This window comes from Urocampus carinirostris, chromosome 1 (assembly GCF_059441175.1).
Source record: "Urocampus carinirostris isolate Australia breed hairy pipefish chromosome 1, RoL_Ucar_1.0, whole genome shotgun sequence".
NCBI lineage: Eukaryota > Metazoa > Chordata > Actinopteri > Syngnathiformes > Syngnathidae > Urocampus > Urocampus carinirostris.
In genome coordinates this window covers 55693468-55717866 of record NC_142349.1, presented here as the reverse complement: position 1 = coordinate 55717866, position 24399 = coordinate 55693468, and the positions used below count along the sequence as shown (strand labels likewise).

At 39.1% G+C, this 24399-nt stretch overlaps 1 protein-coding gene across 1 annotated transcript; it reads right to left on the bottom strand.

Annotated features, from left to right (window-relative positions):
- Positions 1-1621: 1621 nt before the first annotated feature.
- Positions 1622-22400, bottom strand: gipc2 (GIPC PDZ domain containing family, member 2). Its single transcript, XM_088346033.1, has 6 exons — positions 21803-22400; positions 9531-9716; positions 6355-6535; positions 6053-6165; positions 2126-2207; positions 1622-2064 (listed from the first exon to the last, which is right to left on the bottom strand). Exons 1-6 carry the CDS (start codon positions 22082-22084, stop codon positions 1913-1915), a joined length of 996 nt encoding a protein of 331 aa, XP_088202159.1. The 5' UTR covers positions 22085-22400; the 3' UTR covers positions 1622-1912.
- Positions 22401-24399: the final 1999 nt, after the last annotated feature.

Genomic DNA, 24399 nt, shown 5'->3' with positions numbered 1-24399 from the left:
CCGAGGACTGGTACAAGTCCTGACCAAGTCTCGGTTCAACAAGCAGCCAGAGAACCTTGCCAAGTCTGCAGCCAAGCGTGATCAAGCCAGCGACCAAACCGGTGGGACAAAACCAGCGACCTCAGTGAAGCCTCAAGCCACCTGTAGTCAACCTCTCCTTCAACACTCTGCATCCGGTGGTCCTCGTCCCAACCAGCTCTCAAGCCTACCAGGATTCCTCATCGCTTTACAGCAGAGGACATAAAGATTGGGCCTTCATCTTCATCAACGCAGAACTTCGCACAACATCATGTTGTTGCTAGGTATTGGTATAGGTGTGATGTAAAATGGGGAAATCTATCAAAATACAGTAATAATAATCAAGCCATTGTTGGTTCCCGTTTGAGTTCTAGTTTTGTTTTATTTTCTTATGATTGTTTTGTGTTCTATTCAAGCTTCTTCATTAGATGATTAGTAAAAGAAAAGTCCATAAATCCAAGAGTGTGTGTGTCTTGATTAAAGTATATTGAACTATCAAAAACGGTAAAAGTAATTCCACATAAGTGTGTGTAGCCACCCTTTAGAATAACTAAACGAGGGTTTTCATCCCTTTTCCTAACATAATGATCTTAAAACGTATGTGGTGCTCCAAAAAGGCGAGACGAGTTTTGAAAAGATTAAACTCGGCTCTTTGATTCAGTTGGTCAATAAATTATTATTGGAATTATTCGCTACACAGTTTTATGGCAAAACTTGAAGACACTAACATTATCGGCCGCCATCTTCCTACGACAGAAACCTAAATGGCCATGTACTGGCAGTAGCTCGTACAGGTGCTGCTTTTCGCACTAAACGACCACTTAACACACAAAGCTATGTCCTAAATGTGACGGCCGCAGAGTCAAGTCATTCAGGCAAATTTTTTTCGGTTTCCTTTTCAAGCCACTGATATTAGTCACATGGCTGCAGGCAATTGCTCGCTGCTATTGTTAACTGCTTCGGCGTTGTCATATCATGTCACATACCTACAGCTGCTCATACATGGGAACGTCACAGAGTTCAGTCTTTCTCCATTTTTTTTTCACTGTTCACTTCTCTAGCCTTTTGGCTACAGAAAATGGTTCAGCACTTTCTTTTAATGTTGTTATCTTTTCCAGCTTCATACCTCTGTGTTACTTGCCTTCTATTGAGCTCTATGATCCATTTTTTTACTGGCCTTCCTAATAGCTTCTCCTGCTATCAATTGAAGTTGGGCATCTAGGCCAGATCTGACCAACTCCAGCTCATTCTAGCTTCTTTCGAGTCTATCCAACTTGCTTGGTCTATGTCGCCCCCGTGATTAACACCAGCTTTCATGTCCTGTCCCTGGCTGAAATTTTTCTGTATTCATGCAAGAAAATTTGAAAGTAGGTTACCAAATTGTGTGGAAAGTAGTACCATATGGGTTTCCTTGGTGTGTCTCTTTCCAATCCACACGCTTCAGCTCAATCCTGAGCTACAACGACCTCTAGTGGTAAAAGATTACACTCACTATAAGCAATTTTCTTTAACATGATTGGTTGCAAATATGCTGGGAGTTTTACCAAGCATTAAAACATTATTTAACCAAAATGACTTATTTGCAAAGTAAGCATCCACAGACTAGTCACTTGGTTGTTTAATTCTCCATTTGACCAACCGTTTTTGTTGTTTTCTTACAAGCGATTACAAAGTCCATTTGACGTCACGTCCCCTTGAAGTAAACCTTCTCTAAAATTACAGCTGACAAATCAGCACAATCACACTAAGTGTATACTGTATATTAAAAAAACACTCTAAAAAATGAATTATTAAAAATGACACCGCTATCGCATTGAGGCAGGAGAATTCGGCAGCTCACAAGATTGGCTCGTGTTTGTGTGTTTTTGGGAGTGTGGCTGGCGGGTGTTTTCCCCTAAAGCCTTCCCTGTTTAGCGTCCCCAATGGCTCCCCAAACATCAAAGACAAACTCGTCCGGGAAAGCAAAATCTCCAAGGGTCTCGTCTAGCGCCATGGCAAACTCGTCCGGGTTCATCTTGTCGCGGCCCACTTCAACCATGGTGGCCGCTGGAAACAAATTCACAAATTACTTGCTTGTATTTCATTTTTTTTAGTTGTGGCAACTCACCAAGTTCCGTGTCTCTGATGCCCATGTAGCTCTCTAGCAGATCATCCACTTTTTTCACTGCTTTCTCTTCAAACTCTGTTGGCTGCACAATGCAAACATTTCCTATAGTTTTTTGTTAGGGATGTACGATAATTATCGAGACAATACACGACAACAGTTTCTTTATGGCGTTATTTAGCAAGCTTGCTACGCCATTGCTAAACTCGGCCGATTGCAGGGTTTGTTTTGGCCCTCTAGCCAATCTGTGGCTCCGAATAACTTCAGCCAATAGCGATCGATTTAACGGATGATTGACACATTGGTTAGCCAATTAAACGCCGGTATATAAATCCCAGCATACACCGCGGACTTGCCACGCCATTGCTAAACTCGGCCGATTGCAGGGTTGGTTTTGGCCATCTAGCCAATCCGAGGCTCCGAATAACTTCAGCCAATAGCGATCGATTTAACGGATGATTGACACATTGGTTAGCCAATGAAACGCCGGTATATAAATCCCAGCATACACCGCGGACTTGCTACGCCATTGCTAAACTCGGCCGATTGCAGGGTTTGTTTTGGCCCTCTAGCCAATCCAAGGCTCCGAATAACTTCAGCCAATAGCGATCACTTTAACGGATGATTGACACATTGGTTAGCCAATGAAACGCCGGTATATAAATCCCAGCATACACCGCGGACCTGCTACACCATTGCTAAACTCCGCCGATTGCAGGGTTTGTTTTGGCCATCTAGCCAATCCGAGGCTCCGAATAACTTCAGCCAATAGCGATCGATTTAACGGATGATTGACACATTGGTTAGCCAATGAAACGCCGGTATATAAATCCCGACTTGCTACGCCATTGCTAAACTCGGCCGATTGCAGGGTTTGTTTTGGCCCTCTAGCCAATCCGAGGCTCCGAATAACTTCAGCCAATAGCGATCGATTTAACGGATGATTGACACATTGGTTAGCCAATGAAACGCCGGTATATAAATCCCAGCATACACCGCGGACTTGCTACGCCATTGCTAAACTCGGCCGATTGCAGGGTTTGTTTTGGCCATCTAGCCAATCCGAGGCTCCGAATAACTTCAGCCAATAGTGATCGATTCAAATGATGATTGACACATTGGTTAGTCAATGAAACGCCGGTATATAAATCCCGGCATACACCGCGGACTACTCCACGTTCGGGGTAAAATCGAGTCGGCGGCTGTTGAGTAAGTTGCGAGACCTTGCGAATTTAATATTGAGCCATATATAAGGCGCACTGTGTTATAAGGCGCACGGTCAGCTTTTGAAAAAAATTAAGACTTTTAGGTGCGCCTTATAGTGCGGAAAATACAGTAATTAAATTGATAAAGGCCAAATATGACATCAGTTGTTGGCTTGCTTGAAGAAAAAAACTCAATGATTAATCACTTGGCGCCACGCTATAACATTCAATCAGCAGACACTACTTGTTAGCAAAATTGTAAGCATTTACTGTGTATTCATATACAGTTACTATATGTTTTGAGTACCGATTGAACTTTAGTGAGTACAGTATATTGCATTTGATTTTGTTTACAGAACGTTTTTAGTTTCTTTTTGGGCGGACGATCACGTCTCTTTGTATGTGAATGCAATTTAATCCAGAGTTTATTTTATTGCAATATATTGTGGCACTTCTGTGTACTAGACATAGACTAAGTGTAGTGTACATATTTCCATGTTTTAAGCTCCTTCAGCAGATCATCCTGCCGTATAGTTGCTTTGCGTGCGCTGCTATAGAATTCCACAGCTGTGAGTGGCCAAATGTTAAATTTGCCCATTGAAGTTTCCTCTCTCTGCATCAGCATTTATATGTGTGAGTGTATTAAAAAATAGTAATGCCGCTTGATAAGGAAAGAGTGATATATTTTTCTTAGTCAAGAAATATGACACTAAGTATTGGAGAATTTGTATGTTCCAAAGTGACAAATTTTAACATAATGAACACACTCATATGCACTTTCTGCAATATCTATATTTCAGTATAATAACAATATCCCATCATTTTTGTTACTGATGAAACAAGTAGTATTGAGCAATTGATAAAGTTAACCTATAGTCTCTCCAACACTAATTTCTGGAGACATATTCACTGAAGCTGCAAGTTATTGGAAACTAAAATAAAAACACACATGAAACTAATCTGATTTAGCATGTGCTTGTATATTTAAAAAAAATGTGTGCAGTTAAGAAAGTTATTGGTTTCCAAAAGCAAGATTTTAACCATGTCTGGAGGAAAAAACAGTTATTGGTCATCCCTAGTTTTGATTAGAGATTGACAGATTATCGGGCTGGCCGATTATCGGCACAGATATAGGTATATTTTCTTTTTTAACTTATTTGACGGGCCGAATAAATACATTTAAAACTGTGTTAGGCTCAGATGCAGCCTAGCCCCTATCTCCCTCCTTCTGTCTCTAATGCTACCCACCCCATGCCTTCTGATTGTATAAGCAACCAGGGACAGAGCTACTAAAGGAAGACGAATAACCTTAGAGCGGAGTAAACTGGCAGCTCTACTAACTACTGAGTCCCGAACTGCCTGTGAATAAAGATGGCTCATAATATTGAGATTAAAAAAAGTACTCAGTAAAAAAGCGTATGTGTGATAAATAGCATGAAAAGTGTAGTTGACTTGTTTTAGGGAAGCACATTCAAGTGGAGACTGATATAATATCTCATAACGGGTGTCGCAGTGGCTCAGGAGGTAGAGCAGTCGTCTTGGAAACAAGAGATCGCAGTTCGAATCCTCCGTGTTACATGTCGAAGTGTCCTTGGGTAAGACACTGGATGCCCCAATAAGCAGGTTAGTGCCTTACATGGCTGCACGGCCGCTATTGAGAAATGTGAAGCACACTGTAAAGCGCTTGGGGAAGTCTTGACTTGCAAAGCGCGATATAAATGCAGATCATTTCAATTCATTTCATAACGTTAGTTCGTCAATTAGGTATTTGTATTTGTGATTGAGAGCATAAAAAGCAAGCTAAAGGAAGGTTGAGGTAATTTTTTTATTCATATTTTGTTTACAGTAAAAAAGTTTAAGATTTTATGTACTTTTAAAGGAGATGCTGATGAGCCTAATTTTATTTCCTGCACTGTAAGTTTTAGGTTTAGGTCAAAGATTAGTCATGTTAGTTGTGTTGAAATTATAATTAATTTACTGCTAAAAGTTACAGGGAGCTTAATAAGTTTTAACGTGCCTTAATACAAATTTCTGCTAAGCTTAATTTTCTTTCTTGCTCTGTTAGTTTATTGTGCCAGTTCAAACTTGGCCAAGTTAGTTATGTTGAAATTCTAATTTACTGTAAAAATCTTTGGAGGTTGACATTTTAATTTTTTTCCACTGATCATCATACACAAGGTTAGAGTGTATTAAAAAAATAAACACATTTTATAAACAATTGATGAAACAGAGGAGGGGGGGAAGGAGCTGTCTGCAAAAAATCCTGCGATGAGCATGAGAACAGCAGGTAAACATCCTCAATGTCCAGTTGTGTCAGACACAGTATTTTCCAATTATTCCATTAATCGAGATTATACCCGCTTGGGTATGTTCCTTTTGGGCAAGGTCGATTATTTTCAGTCCCTCTGGTAAAATACATTTTATCAATTGCACTGAATGCCCAATTTAAAAATTCAATTTTGGCAACAGTGAAAATATCAAGCAAAGAGAAGCGAGTCTATTGTTTAAGAGAACTATTAAAGTTTTATGAATTTATAACAATTATTCTTTGTTTCTTTCAGCATTCTTACACCAATTTTTAAGCTTTCACAGCAACTGAATATCAGCTCCAAATATTAATAATCTGCCTCCTCTTAAATCTAATAATCTGTATTGGCCCTGAAAAACCCTTATTGGTCGATCCTTAGTTTTGTTATTTTAGATATGACAAATAAAAAGCACTTACTTCGTCCTCTACTGTCGCTGGACCCTTGGAGCGGAGTCTCAGCGTTCCTTTGCCGATCCCAATTTTGTTGTCACTGCTGGGCTTGCCGCCCTTTGACCTTGGCTCCAGCATTTCTGAGTAGAAATATAAATACTGTTTCAGCTTTTACATCCTAATTATCAACAACAATTGCTACCTAGTTAATTGTGGCATAGGTAAATTTATCGATGTAAAACACATGGAAAGTAAGAATACAATTTGTATTAAAGGCCATGTATTGATATAATGGATTACTGTATGCTAATAATTTTTGTGTGCCTCACCAAAGGCCTTCATGGGCTCTACCAGCTTGAGAGTGAAGGTCTCGTTCTTTGGCAACTCCTTCAGCATGCGTGCCACCTCGTAGTGGCGCGTTCCCACAATGTTGTGGCCGTTGATGCGCTCGATGTGGTCTCCCACGCAGATCACCTTCACCTTGTCCACCACGCTGCCCTCTTTGATGCGCTGCAGCCGCAAAATACACTATGTATTACCCCAATATTGCTGGGATCTGGGATGGGAGAACTTTGGCCTGAGGGCCATATGTAGCGCACAAGGCTTTTTAAATCTGGCCCATTGAGCGATCTACCATATTTTCTGCACTATGAATCACTCGAGAGCAAAAGTCACACCAGCCATAAATGCATGATAAAGAACGAAAACACGTAAAGACACTTTATTATGTTTGTTTGTAAACATTGTCACATATCCAGGGGGCAGGGCTTAGCCTGGAGCCAAAAGCAAGGGAAAGACAATATATCAACAACCCTATGTGCTAGGTTTAGCTTTGTATCATCAAAAAAGATGGCTTTAACATAATTTTAATATCCCCGGTGTTGCCCCGCAACCCCTGTGAGGATAAGCAGCATGGAAAATGGATGTATATATTTATACTGTATGTATGTAGAGGCCACATAGGCCAAATCGTATGCTTACATGCCTGGGATGTCAACACAATAAAAGTTATTCGGATAACCATAACAGAATTAATAACCAAATAAATTCACCAAAATTAATGTTTTTTTTGTATAGCCCTTCATCACAAGACATCTCAAAGGGGGGTACAGACAACACACAGACATCATGAACATGAAATATGGGTAATAAGAGGTTATTAAAACGATAATGTTTATTTTATAACAATAGTTTTTACTTATTTACAAAACCATCCTTGTCACTCCAAATAACTGCTTCTTTCTGCTGCTTGATTTCAGGTTTAGGCTACATATTTTACTACTGTCGGTGTGTAATTTACAGAATCAGATTTACTTTTCTGTGCCATTTTTTTAATCCCTTCTCAGTTGTTTTTAAAATCTACTGACAACGTTGAAATTTTAAAAACAGGCTAAAAGCGCTCTCTGGCGAGTAGGTGTGAAAAGAATATGCAAAATGATAATTAAGGTGGGGTGCGCCATTTGAGGTGTCCTTAAAGTTGAAAGTTAAATATTTGTAAATATTTTAAATGTTTAAGTATGTGTTAACGATGCCCAAATGAGTTAAAAAAAAACCTTGTGTTTTATTTTCTATTGCAACTATCTGCTTTTATCTGACCTTTATCAGGCCTGTTCGGGTCAGAACAAACCCCAAAAAAGTTATAAAGAAATAAGTCTATTTTGTATTTTGTTTATTTGAGCGCTTCTAAGAAATGCACACAAATCATGTGTTACTCTGCTGGCATCTTCTGGCTTAAAGTCATGATTGCAGCCTTAAATATTCAAATCTTGCACCCCACTTTTTAGATATATTTTTTTTAAACATTTCAAATCTATGACGCACCCATAGCTAAACTGTGGAAAAGGTGACTTCTAATACAGAAAATACAGTACTAGGGGGAAAATGGTTGTAGGGCAAGTCTTAGTGCTTTGATTAGTAGGATGTAGGACCACTGCTCCTCCCTCCATAATCTTCGAAGTTTGTCTCGTCCAGTTCTACTAAAAATAGGGCCCCAGAATTCTATTGAACTTCTCTGGTATTTGTGGAATGCTTCGGTCAGTGTCTCAATATTTCTTCCACTGCTCAATAATTCCTGGCCTATATTGTGAGTTTAAACAACCCAAATCTTCACTTTGCTATCAGTTGCACAGCTGTTCAACAGAGAACCATGCATTAAACATAAATGAAAACAAAATATATAATATTAAAGTCTAGCAGTAAGAAATAGTCAGAGAGTGTATGTCCCTCAGATGAAAACAAAATATATAATTTTAAAGTCTAGCAGTAAGAAATAGTCAGAGAGTGTCCGTCCCTCAGACGCTGAGACCACGTAAGCTTATTCCAGACGCAGCAAAACAAGACTACAGGTGACCTCGGCCAAGGTCCAACAATGCCAATATGGATCAGCATCGGACTGGTAATAAAATTCCCACAAAAGCCGCGCAAATTAAGAGCTCACAAAATACCTACTACAATGAAGAAAAATAATCACGTGAAATATGTGAACTGCTTTTGGATTTAACTTCAGACTAGGAAGTTTATTGAAAACTAATTATTGCTTACTATTTCAATAATTGATCAATTTGTTTAGATATGGTTTAGATTACAACTCATCTAAGTTCTTAATGTATTTGCCTTTAAAAAACTGATTAACATTGCGATAAAATCAATATCAAACATTTGGCTGATGTTGGTATCACATGTTTTACCTTAATGGAAATGTAAATGGAAATCTTCTGCATTTATATAGCACTTTTAAAGTCAATGAACACCTCCCAAAGCGCTTTACAAACTTTTCCCTTTTACACACTAACTAACCGAAAGCAGCGTCAGCCATGCAAGGCAACTACCTGCTATCAGGGGCATTAGGGATTCAGTGTCTTGCCCAAGGACACTTCGACATATAACACGAAGGAGCTGGGAATCGAATGACAAAAAAAATGTTATATTTGGACGACTATTTTGTTTTGAAATGGGGGCAAAAGAGATATAGGGCGGCAGTAGCTCAGGAGGTAGAGCGCTCGTCTTGGGATCAAGTGATCCCAGTTCGAATCCCGGCTCGTCCGTGTTACATGTCGAATTGTCCTTGGGTAAGACACTGAACCCCTAATACCCCCAATAAGCAGGTTAGCGCTTTACATGGCTGCAAGGCCGCTATTGGGAAATGTGGAGCACATTGTAAAGCGCTTTGAGAAGTCATTGACTTAAAAAGCGCTATATAAAATGCAGATCATTTCATATTATTTCATATTTTTGACATGTTTTATCTCCAGTTTACCTTGATGAGGTTGGTTAATTTAATGGATACAATTGTGCTATGAATAGATATGAATGGCAGAGGTAGTCAAGAACGACTGATATTGACCCATATGATGCACGACAACTCATGTTTTGCTGCGGGCTTTATGTTCAGTGTCAGGTTGGGAAGAGCGAAGGAGAATGAATGTTGGTGAATGTGAGTGTGTTCTTGTCTCTAGCTTCCTCCCACTAGGAGGATATAGCTTCGGTATATTGATTGGTTGATTACCTTAATGAAGGCGAAACCTGCGCCGTTGTCGGTGATGGTGAGGCCCAGTGCATCTTCTGACTTGGACACCTCGACCTCCTTCTTGATGCCCCGGACGTGGGCAAAAATAAAGTCCTCCAGGCCAATCTGACCCCCCAAGAGCTTGTCCATATCGATCTTATGTGTGTTGAGGGTGCAGAAGAGGATCTGTGGAAAAAAAAAGACTTCTGAAAGAACAATATTGTGATGACATCACATCAGACTTTAGGCGAGTCTTGAGAAGCTGACTTTCACTTGGGGCGTAAAGATAACTTCTCAAAAAATTGTGTGCCCTTCAACTTCCATGTCTTCATCATCCGCTACCCCGACAGGTCGTACTTTTTGCTTAACTTTCTGTCCATTTGTCCTTAAAGTCAATTGAATTGCGCTAAGCTAGAGTATGTGCGAGGAGAGTTTAATTTACTATTATTTTATATGCATCTGTGACTTGTTCGTTGCATCAAGAGTTCCTTCTTTCTCTTGTTTACATGTCACTATTTACTCTCCATTCCAATAAAAAGCTAATATGCCCCAAAATTATTAACCATATTTTCTGGACTATAAAGGCGCACCTAAAAAACGAAGAATTGCTAGAAATCTAATGGTGAGTCTTATAATGTGGTGCACCTTAAATACCAGAAAATACAGTAATAAAGATTGTAAAAGCATAATTACGATGAAATGTTACTCCATACATTACAGTTGCACTATCGTTCTGATGCACTTACAACTCCATGCACTACTTTGTAAATATTTGATTGTTTATCTTGACTTTTTTTTTTTAAATCTCATTTTTAGCTTTTAAACCTTTTATGATATGTTTATCCTTGGGTGCCAGGTCTAATCTCGTTGTAAACAATGTTCACTACGTTGTTTTCAAAGACAACAATAATGGTTATAATTCTAATTGAATTATAACCATTAATGAATGGACTAAATTATTTCAGTGGTGAAACACGATTTCATGATGTTAATATATGTTATACAAAATACATTTTTTTAAAAATCCAGTGTTTTTTCATGTAACTCTAGGTCTTACAGTACTTTTAATTTAATGCTCCGTATAGTCCAGTGCGTCTTATACACACACAATAAATATCGCAAACATATTGAAGTTCAAAAGGGGGAGAACAATGGAACAGCTACAAGCCATTTATTTTTTATTATAAGCAGCAAAGTACAATCACAATACTTCTGTCTTTTGTTTTTTCAATTTCAGTTTTACTTTTTTCATATCAATTTGTTGTTTGACAGGTATTATTTAAATCAATAAATGCCTTTTTTGGTTGTTATATGAGAATTTCTTAAACACTGAAAATTCACTTCTTGGAAAAATCCTGTCAGTTATTTAATATGTTGTATTGTACTTCTTTAGCGAGACAGTGGAAATAAGGGCAGAACAATATATTTTCAAAACTATACAGCACACCCAAAAAACCCAAATTGGCCAGAAATTTGAAAGTGCGCATTATAATCCTGTACACTTTATGTGCCGGAAAATAAGGCGGATAAAGTAGGAAATTCATGGTTACGAATTAAATGATATTGCATACAAAATGGTCTTCAAGTGATCTTTAGTGCTTAACATGTCCATTGTTGTTGCTAAAATTAAAAGTTTAAGAGGTTCAACAAGATCTCATAATGTTTTTTATGTTCTATGAAATGAATTTTAATTTAAGTGTACTTCTTTTATTTTTTACACATAGTGTAGTTTTAATTTAATGTGCTTTATAGTCCAGTGTGCCTTATAGTCTAGAGTGCCTTATATCGTATTTTCCGGACTATAAATCAGGTTTTTTTTTTCATAGTTTGGTCGGCTGTGCAACTTATACTATGGTGCGACTTATGTGTGAAATTATTAACACATTACTATAATTGCACATGTTATTTCCACACTAAACCGAAAGGTCTCTAGGCCAGTGGTGATAATTTCAAGATTGCTGGTATTTTTTAGAAAACAACTGAAAAGGGCTGAAGAAAATTGGCACCGAAAACAAAATCAGATTCTGCATATACAAACTGAAAATAGTGAAATAAGCAGCCTAAAACGGCAATCGAGCAGCAGAAAGAAAGTTAGCAGTTAGCGAGAAATTTGTGAGGGACTGGCGTAGGTGAAAAGTCTGGCCACCTCTCGAGTAGCGGGAGTTGTTTAAAAGTAAGAGGATGAAGATTTCATTGGATATAATGATTTTGAGTGATACTGATAGTTTTCTAAATCGGTTAGCATGTTCTTTATGGTAAAGTTATCTAAATAACTCTTAATATGTTACAGCATTGTTGCCGTTACCAGGCATTTCAGTCATGTAACGTAAGTATACTGTCCACTCTTTCAGCCCGTTGTCCCATTCATTCATCCATTTTTTGAGCTTATCCGGGGTTGAGTTGCGGGAGCAGCAGCCTCAGCAGGGAATCCCAGACCTCCCTATCCCCAGCCACTTCATCCAGCTCATCCGATGGGATCCCAAGGCGTTCCCAGGCCAGCCTAAAGACTATTTTGGTTTCATTTTAAGTTGCCTTTCAAGATGTTAGTGTTTTGCGTTTTGGAATTTATCATATCAATTTCCCCAAAAATAGGACTCATACTCGATATGTTTTGTCTTTCTTCTGCATTTTTTAGCTGGTGCGATTTATAATCTGGCGCATAATAGGTATAAAAGGTATATCCGAAAAGACTATTTTTATGGGTGCGCCTTATTTTTTCTTCAGTGTTTCATTTTCTGCCAAGCGTTTATCATTTTTGGTTTCGGCCCCACGTTTTTATTTCAGTACATCCTTAATAATAATAAAATCAGACTATCCAGCGAGTACTTTGAATCATACTGCACAGGAAGCAGAAGGCCTGTTAATATCTGACAGCCTCAAGTGTTATCACTTGCTGAAGAGAATAAAAAAGGCAACCGACCTTCACACTTTCCAGGGCTCATCAGTGTGATCAGCAGAAGCACTAAGCTGATTTCGCGGCACTTTAAACAGATTGACACCCAGCTAGTTGTCCGTTAGCCGGCGCTAATGTGTTGCCCTCCCTTTGACACTACACATCCATTAAAATTGATAACTAATCAATTATCAAATAAATTGCCAACTAGTTTAAGAACCAGTTAATTTACATTTTGGAATACAAATTCTCCAAACCTTCAGATGTTCAGCTTCTAAAAGGAAAATTCTCACTTATTTTTGTGGGGTCTTTCATAGTAGACGATCAATTATATGTATATATGAGAAGTTAGGGGCAGCACGGCAGTGCAGTGGTTAGCGCGTGTGTGGCACAGTTCTGAGGTCATGACATTGAACCTTCCTGTGTGAAGTTTGCATGTTCTCCCCGTGCTTGCGTGGGCTTCCTCCGGGCACTCCGGTTCCCTCCCACAAAAATGCATGTCAGGTTAATTTGGCCGGTCCAAATTGTCCCTAGGTGTGAATGAGCGAGCGAATTGTCTGTCCCTGTTCCTGTGTGCCCTGTCAATGGCTGGCAACCAGTTCAGGGTGTCTCCTTCCCATTACCCGAAGATAGCTGGGATGGGCTCCAGCCTCCCGCGACCCTACCGAGGATAAGCAGTGCAGATAATGGATGGATGTAGTAGTTAGGTGAATTTCTGTTTTTAAAAGAATCATTTTTTTTATCAGTCAGATTAAACATGTGATTTTTTTTTTTTTTAAATAATTGACTTATTTTGTTCCCATCAAGTGTAATTTTGGATTTATACCTCAAGTTAACAGTATACATATAAACTAATCAACATGCTTATTTTTTGACACATCCCCACATTACCATTTTCTTAAAATTATTTGTATTCTCCTTATTTCTTTTCTACAACATTACCAGCAACTAAATTGTGAACCAATCTTGTGTTTCAACTATAATACTAAATAAAGGTCCCGTTTGAAAAAACGTGAATGGAAATGAAATCACTATAAGGTTATCCGTTTCATCCACAAAGCAGTCTGCAGATTAATCGAACATTTAAGTTATCATTTTTTGTAGCCATATTAATTAACTAATAAAAACAAATGGCCGTGGTTGCAATTTGTACCTTTAAAAGGTATCAAAATGATCAGCTCATTCAACAATTAGTTGTCAGTTTCATTCAAAACTTTTTTCCTGCAGGCAATTTTTTTACTTGGTGTTAAAAAAGTCACTGCGCCAAAAAGCCCAATTTGGATTTTTGAAAATATATTGTTCTGCCCTTTAGAAAGCAATCAGCAAATAAAATGCAGTTTATTCTTATATTACACCAATATACAGTAATAAATTTCCGTAGTTCATCTGCTACATAGTCAGGTGCGGCTTATCGTGTGGTATGTTTATATATCTATACACTCATATTTTCTGCTCATGAATAAGGCAGAATGTTCATGACTAATCAAATCAGGACATCTCATCACATGCAACACAATCAGGCCTCGGTTTTCGCCGTGTACCCACAGACTTGGCTCACACAGATACGCACACACGTTGCCACGGACAACCAGACAATAATAGAAGAAGGTGCTAATGAAAAGGGGGCCTCGAGTGGGAAAGATGGGCAGCTGAATTCAGGGTCTACTTTAGTACATCATTAGTCTAAGATCACGACACGAAAAAACGGGCACACTAACCACCTAAACCCCGCAATGCCCCTCCCCATGAGGTACATTAGTGCCCACCTACAGCCGGTTACTCAGGCTGCCAGCAGTTTTAAGCAGCTTCTCTTCGCTTCAGGCGGTTCTCAGTGCGACTGAAACCCCGCTGTGCCCTTCGGCTGCTTAGAAGCATCGGCTAGCTTGGCCCTCCCCCCGTGTTTGGGCACAAAACACCTCCCACAGTCTGCAGGGACTCATGTGCCAAGGGACTCCATGTACGTGTTTAACTGCATCCACAAGGATATTCACAACTACGATATTGGCATTATTGGGAACATTCACACAGTTATTATGCGACACGTTTCCTTTCTGCTAAATCTGTTTGTGGGTGAACGTTGATTAAGTCTTAATTGCAACACACCACATTCACACAGAGTGTGGTGATAGATTTTTCTTAGCCAAGGCATGTGTGCCATTCCGTATTGGAGCACTTGTGTAATAGTTAGAAGTGACATCATGAACACCCATAAAACTATATGCACTTTCTGCAATAGCTGGTGCTCATAACAATATCATTTCATTAGTTATTATTGACAAACGAAGGAAGTATTGATCAATCGATCAATTCAAGCTCTAGTTTGAAACACTACTTTTCCGGGTCTACTTTTTCTAAATATAACATTCAGTTGAAAAACAAAAAGACAGCAGTATCAGGCTTCAGAAGCAGGATTTTATTAGTTATTGGTAGGGAAAAACATTCATTCAATTTATCAAAATAAATGTTGTAAAAAAACAAAAATTAAGTATTGAAATATAAATTCTTCTGCAGAAAATGTCAGAATTGCCTGCAAAAAAACCCAGAAAAGATCACATTCTTAATCAAAGAATTACTGTTTCTGCTAAGAGCATTAGCAAATATCTTGTTTTTGGTGGCTAAAACTGCTTCAGCCACTAGCATCACTTAAATAATTAATGGTGAATAATTTAGCAGCTATTACTAAGGTCACGGACCATAGCTGCTAATGCAAGTAGATTTGCATGGATGCATGATGTTAAATTATGCAAAAATGTATTTCAATTAAACCTGTTCAGAAAGTTCATATATTTAATAATATTCCCAAAGCTTATATGCATATAGTAAAACATGAAAGGAAAATGACAAGAAAAGTGCTAAATGGTCATTTTTCTTTATTAAATCTGAAAGAATAAGATCATGTTTTATTTTGAGAAGATCACAACATTTCGATATCATTTTTGTGCCGTATCAATCAACCCCATTTAAAAGGTTGGCCGAAACGATGAATTGACGATGACAGTTGATAAGTGGCTTAAATGAGTGAATGGCTTTAAATAGTGAAGTACGCTGCATTTAAGTTGTGGACTCAAATAGAAAATTTGTCAAAATTAATGATCCATAAGTTGTTATTGTGGTCAACACAAAACATTCAGGTGAAAATTTTCTATTTTTTTTAAAGGAAATCACAGTCAACAGCAAGGTGGTGCAACACTATTGTATGATATTTCACCATCACGACTGAAGACAACTTAAAAAAAAAAAAAAGACCCAAAATGGAAGCAATTCTGCCACAAATTACATCACAGTGGCTTAGTGTCCAGTCCAGCACTAATCAAAACTCAGTTGCAGATAACCCAAAAAGGTTCTATGGACAACTCTAAGAAAAAACATGCCTAAAAACTACAAAAATAAGATTAATTACACAGGAACGAGTGACATTGCAATGCTTATTGTGTTGAAAATCTGTTATATAATATGTCTGTGCTAACCACCCATTCAAATGGCAGGCAATTAAGCAGCCACGCCTCAAGTTCCGCAGCCCCACATAAAGGCAGACTTTAACCCCAGTGAGAACGACGTTTCTGCCCACATCAGCTAAACTCTCCACTAACATGACCGTCATCAGTGACGGATTTACAAGTCCTGGTTTAATAGAGAGACCACGCCAGTGCCACATCCTGGTTACATTTCCTAGATTATTAAATACAAAATCAGTGGATGACTGCTAACCTAAACAGTAGGACTCAACAACGCATTTGAAATCAGAGAGTAAGGGGGCATCACTTTTTTTTTTTTTTTTTTTTACATCATGCCATGGTGAAGTATATTTTGAGAAGCAATGGCTACAATATTGTGCTTATTTGAGTACAGTAAACCCTGGGATAGGGCTTCCCCACCATATGCTTTCACTTTAAAATGTCAAATAAGATGCAGTTTTTGCCCCTCGTCACAGCTTTTTCCCACTGAATGAAAACAATCATTTATTTTGCGTTCCCGAAAATGTATAAATGTAAACTTTTGGTTGCTCATGCCTCATCCGTTTCTAAGGTGCCTGTCTGCTATGGTGGATGTCATAAAATGATGGTCTGCTATTCATTTGTGTTGCGGTTTCATCAAGATTCCGACATGCTATTGGCTGAACTTCTCCCACTATGCTCCATTTTTCTCTCTTCGTCCAGTCCAGTCTTTTGTGTTTCATAAAGAATATGCGAGTTAACTTACCTTTACTTGATATGATACTGTACTTTCTGTACTGTATTAACTATGGGTCCCAAGACATGCAGTTATGCTAAAAGGAAAAGCAAGAAGGTGATGGCCATAAAAATAAACCTTGTAAATATTCAGAAATGCGAAAAAGACACACACACCGTTACCTGCGCTAGTCAACATTGCAATAACCAATTGACGATCAGGACAATAATTAAGAATAAGGAGGCTGTTAAGGATACAAAGTTTTGCAAAGGCGCAACTATTCTCACAGGCCGAAGTTTAGAAATCAGTCAAATCTATAATTAGCTGTCATTGTCTCCTCCCCAGTCAGCATTTACCCACTAACTCCTCTGTGCTAGCTCAAGTCACGTCACCCCAGAGGTAAATCAAATTTCCTTTTTACGGTATATGTATAGTCATTTAGAATTGTATTTAATCACATTAGTGTATATTAAATAAAAGTACGACTTACTATATACCAGGGGTCGGCAACCTGTGGCACGCGTGCCAGCAGTGGCACGAGAGGGGTTAACCAGTTGCACGCGAGCGCACGGCCAAATAATAATGATTTTTTTTTCAAAGCGCATTTACCTGATATTTAGACATCTTCAGTTGCACGCCATGTTATGTAAAGGATTTATGTTAGGCCTGACGTGGGTTTTTCAGTGCGAATTTGCCCGGCGCCTCGCAGAGAGCGAGAGCGAGAGCGAGAGAGCGAGAGAACCAGCCAACGAAACACACACGCGCGATACATGAACGATTATGACGGCTCGTCGAGCGAAAAGATCGCACTCTGTCCAGCCAGCGTGGACAGGTGACTGGGGCTTTGTGCAAAAAATGACCGTACTGTTTTGTGCATTACGCCCCGAGAGCGTTCAAGTGTTAAACGTCATTATGAGACGAAACATGAACATTAATTCAAGGCGGAGACATTAAAACGCGCGGTGTCTAGATACGGCAAACAAACACAGACGCTAAAAACCTTAGTCGCTGCTAAAAACACCACCACTGAAACTATCTAACAAATTGCTCACTGAATAACAAAGCACGGAAAACCATTTACTGATAGCGAATAATTTAAAGAAGCATGTGTGTGCGCGCGCATGCGTGTGCGCGCCTTCTGCATATCAAGTTTTGATATCAATAGGGGGCAGCACGGCAGCGCAGTGGTTAGCGCGTGTGCGGCACAGTTCTAAGGTCTTGGGAACCTCCTGTGTGGGTTCAAATCCAGCTACCGGACTTCCTGTGCGGAGTTTGTACGTTCTCCCCGTGCTTGCGTGGGTTTCCTCCCACATTCCAAAGACATACATTTCAGGTGGATTGGCCGGTCCAAATTGTCCCTAGGTGTGAATGAGCGAGCGAGTTGTCTGTCCCTGTGTGCCCTGTGATTGGCTGGCAACCAGTTCAGGGTTTCCCCTGCCCACTGCCCGATGATTGCTGGGATGGGCTCCAGCACCCCCGCGACCCTACTGAGGATAAGCGGTGCAGCTAATGAGATGAGAGGAGATATTAATAGGTCAGTTATACCAGTGTGCCGCTGGAATTTTATCTTTCCAAAAATGTATGCAGTAATTTTGTCATCCATATCAGTAGGTGGCAGTAGATTTTTATATCCTTTTATGTACTAATTATCTGCCCTTGAGGTAGCACAGTACATTTAATCACTTAATTTGTTTAACAAAGCGGTTTAAGATTGTACTGTAAAAAATAAAAACATAAAGCACATCATTCTTTTTTATATTAAGTATTATTTTCTTTTTTTTATATACTAATTATCTGCTTATGAGGTAGTACAGTGAAATATTTGACATCAAACATTTTCTACGGACAGTGTGCCACAGAACCTTTTTATAAATAAAAGTGTACCTTGGTTCAAAAAGGGTTGAAAAACACTGAGCTATACAATTAAAATGTCTATCCATGTTGTGTATTTGGAATAGTGTAAAATGACCGCTCTGTTGGATATTAAAAAATTGTTGTGCGAGTCATTAATCTTGGTGTGGCACACTGATTTACAAGGACATTTGAAAGTGGCACTCCACACCGAAAAGGTTGCTGAACCCTGCTATATACTATTTGATTACTAATGTTTAATATGTACCTACCAGGGGTTTGGAAAGAACTGGCTAAATACCATAGGTTTCTATTAACTGCCATAGGGCAACTTCTCGTTTTGATTCACAACTCAGCATTGGATTATGTCACATCCTGGGAGTCTACTGTATGCCTTTTAAGGTTGTTGTTTTTTCCCTCTTTAGAGTCAATCATGTATTAAATTCCACTTTTTTTTAATTGGGAATAAAATCTTCCAACCCACTTGGCCAACAGTCTTTTCCCATCACCTAACAGCATGTTGCACAGCCCAACCAGATGGCATCTGACCAGCCATTTCCATGCATCACAATGCACCACAAGCTTGGCTAAGGCCGTTACTGCATAAAGTGTTGAAAGGTATCACTCAAAACAAAAACAGGAAAAAAAATTGTAAATCGTTGGCATCTCCTAGGAGATGTTGCTTGATTAATTTCTATGTCCACACATATTAAAATTGATCAGAAATTGCATTAAAATGATGGGATTTTTTTGTGCAAAATAACATTTTGTTTCTTTTTCAGCTCATTGGGCAACCATACTCCCTAATGGCAACTCGATGACGTTAATGATGCCTTCAAGGGCGGGGGCATATTTTCGGAGGGAGGAGGCCTAAAGAAAAGCTGCTCCTCGGGGAGCAATGGAACAGCTGTGTCCAGGCACAGGTTATCTGCTCAAATTTGAGGCAGTGCCCTCACAAACGGACGTTAGGGACTTCCTGCTTGGCCCGAAACGTGACTGACATATTTTAGTATATCTTAGAATGAAACTAGCAATGCTATGTTGTGAACGGAAAATATGTGATTGGAATATTCGTTCTTAAGCCTATTATTCCCGATTAAATCAATCACTCAGAGCTCGAGCATGGCAGGATGCCTGGGAAACGGTATTAAATTTCTCTTTTTTTCCTCTCCGTGGTTGTCTGTTTTTTAGGTGTAAGTTTTTTAATTAAAATCATTTATAAATGGTTGCTTGTTGATTTGAAGTCTGTTTTGTTCAATTCTCATCCCAAAACCAACATACAAACAAAAAAGCTAAAGATAAAGAGATAAACTATGGAAACGTTGTACAGTTGACCCCCGGGTTACAGCATCCAACTTGCGATGTTTTCATCTTACAATGTGGAAAACAATAGATATTTTTCGGCCCCTCACAATGGCATCTTCACCTCCATGTAACAACAACAAATTTAGAGGTGGTTGTGCGTATGACTGCTAGTTACATACCTCAACATCATATTAAATGCTAGTCTGCTATCAGTTTGCATAACAGCATCAGGAAGATCCCGATTTAACTCATAGACCCATGATGCCTTACTTTCTTCGATCAGTTCAGAATCTTGTGTGATTCATAAAGACTTTGCAAGTTAGTGCGATACAATACTGTTCTGCACTTTCTGTAATGCATTTATTAGCTATAGACACCAAGACTTGAAGTGATGCTAAAGGGAGAAGCAAGGTGATGATAACCATAGAAACAACGCTTGCAATCATCAATGGATGCGGGGCAAAGGAGATGTCGACAAATTCAAAATGAAACTGATTTTTACATTTCCAATTGAAAGTATATTCATATCCAGCTCCAGACTTCCTGTGCGGAGTTTGTATGTTCTCCCCGTGCTTGCGTGGGTTTCCTCCGGGCACTCCGGTTTCCTCCCACATTCCAAAAACATGCATTTCAGGTGGATTGGCCGGTCTAAATTGTCCCTAGGTGTGAATGAGCGAGCGAGTGAGTTGTCTGTCCCCGTGTGCCCTGCGATTGGCTGGCAACCAGTTCAGGGTGTCCCCTGCCCACTGCCTGGAGATGGCTGGGATGGGCTCCAGCCCCCCCGCGACCCTAATGAGGATAAGCGGTATGGCTAATGAGAGAGATGAGATGAGTATATTCATGCCCTGCAAGTCTTTAATCACTTCCCTATTTTTGTATCTAAAGTCCTGATTGTCGATTGGTTACAGCCTTGTTTTTATTGAGGATAAAACGCATGGCTTCCTTTATACATTTTTTTCTCATGGGAAGCTTTTTTCCCATGGTTGTAATGTTTTTCATTTTAATACAGTACAAACGTACAGTATTGAATCACCTATTCATGAAGTTAGAACATAAGATTCTAAACTGAACAAAGAAAGAGAAAGGTATTGTGGGAGGTAGTTCAGCCAATACCAGTAACATTTTCATGATGCTATGTCGCAAACCAATGGAAGACCAGCACTTTATATGACCAAATACAGACAGGCATCTCAGAAACACATCTTTACATAAATGCTCCCAAGTGGTGTCGAAGAACAGATTCTCCCACACCGTAGAGGGAAAAGGTTGTAAAGCTGGGACGCTGTATCCCGGGGGTCTACTGTATTCACCATTTAGTGTTTTTTCTAAATAATTAAGGGAAGACCACTACAAAAACGAAGTTATACGATGTTGTACATTGGACCTATTTTTTTAAAAGGGACAATGTGTATTGTTTGGCACTTTCTACTGGTTAAATAAATGTAATTTAAAAAACAATATTGCAAAAATAATAGGCAAAATATAATGTGATTTTCTCAAAAAGTATAGTGGTTGCCTTCTAATAATTACAGACTGGTAATGACAACATAACCACAAAGTAATTACATAATTTATTCTATTTAAGGTCAAATTTTGAATTCCAAACAAGGTTTCTTCATTTACCTCATGTTGAGGTTTTGCGTTTTTCCTTGCACTGTGTAGGTTTTAGATCAGGGGATGGTGTACTAATAGTCTGTAGTTTGCAACAATCTGGTCTATGCAGCCCTTTGAGACTCCTTGTGATAAAGGGCTATACAAATAAACATGACTTGACTAAAAATGCATTTATGTAAAATGGTAACCTATTGCGCAAATAGGTAACAAAAAGTACCGGTAGCTCTCCGCATCAAAGAGGCTGGTGGCCCCTGCTTACATTACAGCAACAATGAGTAGCCGAATAGTATACACTGTCACTTTATAAAATGGTTAGTTTGACTTTTTGATACTCCTAACCCAGGTAGTCAAGAACTATAGTACTTGACTAAGATTTTTTTTTTCGCCACAAATAAACGAATAAAAAAGATGGAGCGAACGTGTCTTGTGGTGTCCTGACCTCGGGCGGGCTGATGTTGAAGGCGTCGGCGATCTTAGCGTAGAGCTCCTTGACGTTGGAGAAGCCTTCGATCCTGCCGGTGGGGCTCCCGTGGGCCAACTGCGTGTGGAAGACAAGCTTGGGCCGCAGGTTGGCAGGCGGCGGCGGCAACCCTCCGGCGCCGTTTCCCGCAGACTTATTGAGGAGCGAACCGAGCGCTCCCGGGCCCCCTCCGAGCTCCTCGTTGTCTACCAGGTGCTCCTTGGTCGACTTTTTCTTCTTTCCCCATGGGCCCAGCGGCATTTTTGTTGACGTTAGCTACTTAAACCGCTACAACATTTGAAAGTGTTGTCGCGTTACTTCCTTGTTTCTGCTCGCTGAACCTGCTTAAGAGCCCCCACCCCTCTTCTTTCTTTCGAGGATACTTTTCCACCTGCTTTCGAAGCGGCGACTTTCTTGGGTGGGGAGCAGGGCGGTGGTTAAAAGAAAAAGAGCAACAGGTAGTCGAGAATTGCGCCGAGCATAAGAAACAACCTGCTGGCTAACAATAGCCACTCTGTGCGCCTCGTCTGGGGCGCAGGCGCAATGGGGGCAGCCGCGTCCAGGCTAGTACACCTGTGCACCCAAGCGGTCATTTCATTAGGTACACCTGTGACCTATGCATACCTGTCAACCTCCATGGCTCCATGCCCTTACAAATTGTCGTATTTTCCCTTACAAAATACAAAATAATCTTACACCATATTTTTTTCCAAATGTGTTTATTTATGTAGTTTAACAAGTTATATTGTACATGTGTTTCGTTATATCATATATATTGTTAATTAACATTTTGTTGTGAGATACTGAGTTGCTCGACATGAATGAGGTTTTTTATATAAAAAAAGTTAAAGTTAAAAATTAAGTAGCTTGGACCAGTGTTCCCTCTAAGCTGCGCGCGTGCGCAATTGCGCACTGCTCTCACAATCTCAGCGCACAAGAAAATCTAGCCAGCGCAAAAAAAATGAGGGCTCAAAATTACTAATTAAGAAGCGACTTAAGTCAAAGTTACAGTGCATGAAGGTAAAAATTCACGGGTTCCCCTGACGTTGTGTCCTAAATGCGGTATTTTGAAGTTGAGTCGAAGTAGAACGAAGTTGAGTAAAGTTAGTAGAGAACCGGCTTCTTCGGCTCGGCTCACTAAAAGGAACCGGTTCTTTTGGGTCCTAAACGGCTCTTCATGTTGTTTTAGCTTTTTTAATCCCAACATGACCAAATATTATGTAAAATTATGCACAACATGATTTAAAGGAAGGGGGGAATAGAACAAAAAAGAAAAAAAATACCAAAAATGAAAAAGTAGTGAAAAGCTGAGAAAAAAAGAAACAAAAGGAAAAGAAAAAAAGAAGGAAAAATTTAGAAAAAAAGCCAGAAAAAAAGAAAAGAAATGTAGGAAAAAGGTAAATAGAGAACAAAAAGAAAAGAGTAACAAAAAAGTAGAAAAAAGAAGAAAAAGTTTGTGTTGCATTAAAATAATTTCCAATTATATCAAGTAAATCTTGTTGCCAACATTGTACTTCCACTAAAAAATGTTATTAAGTACAGTTCTGTATCTTACAACCGACTAAAGCCCCAAAAATGTTGATATTATGCGACAAAATATATCAGGAAATAAAAAGAAATGGATATCTTGTGAAAGAATTGTAAGAACAATCGATTTTTGTCAATTCAGTCAATTCATTCAAAAGAGAAAAATAATTTTGCCTTGCCGGAAACTCAGTAAAATGTAACTTGATGTCAAGTTTTAGACATGTTTGATAATTAATTATCTTGTCACACTTGAGATTATGGTTGCTCACTGTTGTTTCAAGCTTTGCTCACCGACTTTGTGTGAACGCTCAGACCCTTGGAAAATTAGAGGGAACATTGGCTTGGACGTTCACTGGAGAAGGAAAAAATACATGCAAATATAATTAAGTAGAATTTTCTTATTCAATTATTAATTGATTGTCTGCATTAAATTATTGTTGGTAATGTACTGATTAAAGGGATAACCACAAACCTGTCTTTTTTCATTTTCTCCTTTTATACTCCCTTTTTTTCTTAACTTCTTTATACAACATGATAATTCGTAATATAATGCATCAAAGCAAGTGAGCCGTTTGAGAGCCGGCTCCCTTTAATGAGCCGAAAAAGCCGGTTCACTAAAAAGAGACGGACTTCCTTTCACTACACAACTACCACGGAATGATGCATGATGGAAAATCCCCAGGCGGCAGACGCTTGCGCACAGTAGCATCAAACCGCTCGCTTCGTTTGCAACGAAAAAAAACGATACCGAGATAAAGGCTACCGCAGCGAACTTGTTTGACTTGATTGATTTGCTGTTTCGTGATAGTCTGTGTATACCGGATGGTACCCATAATTGACAAATTTGCGTTTTTCCGTGCAGATTTCCTTGTATATCGTACACGTCTTAAAATGCATGATAAACGTACTTTGTACGGCAAAAACGTACAGGTTGACAGGTATGCCTATGAAACCCTAAGACTGCTGAAATAAAGTAGTGTAGACCTATTTTACACGAAGTTTATCAGCTTTTATTATAAATGGATATTTCCAATACAAAATACAGGTTC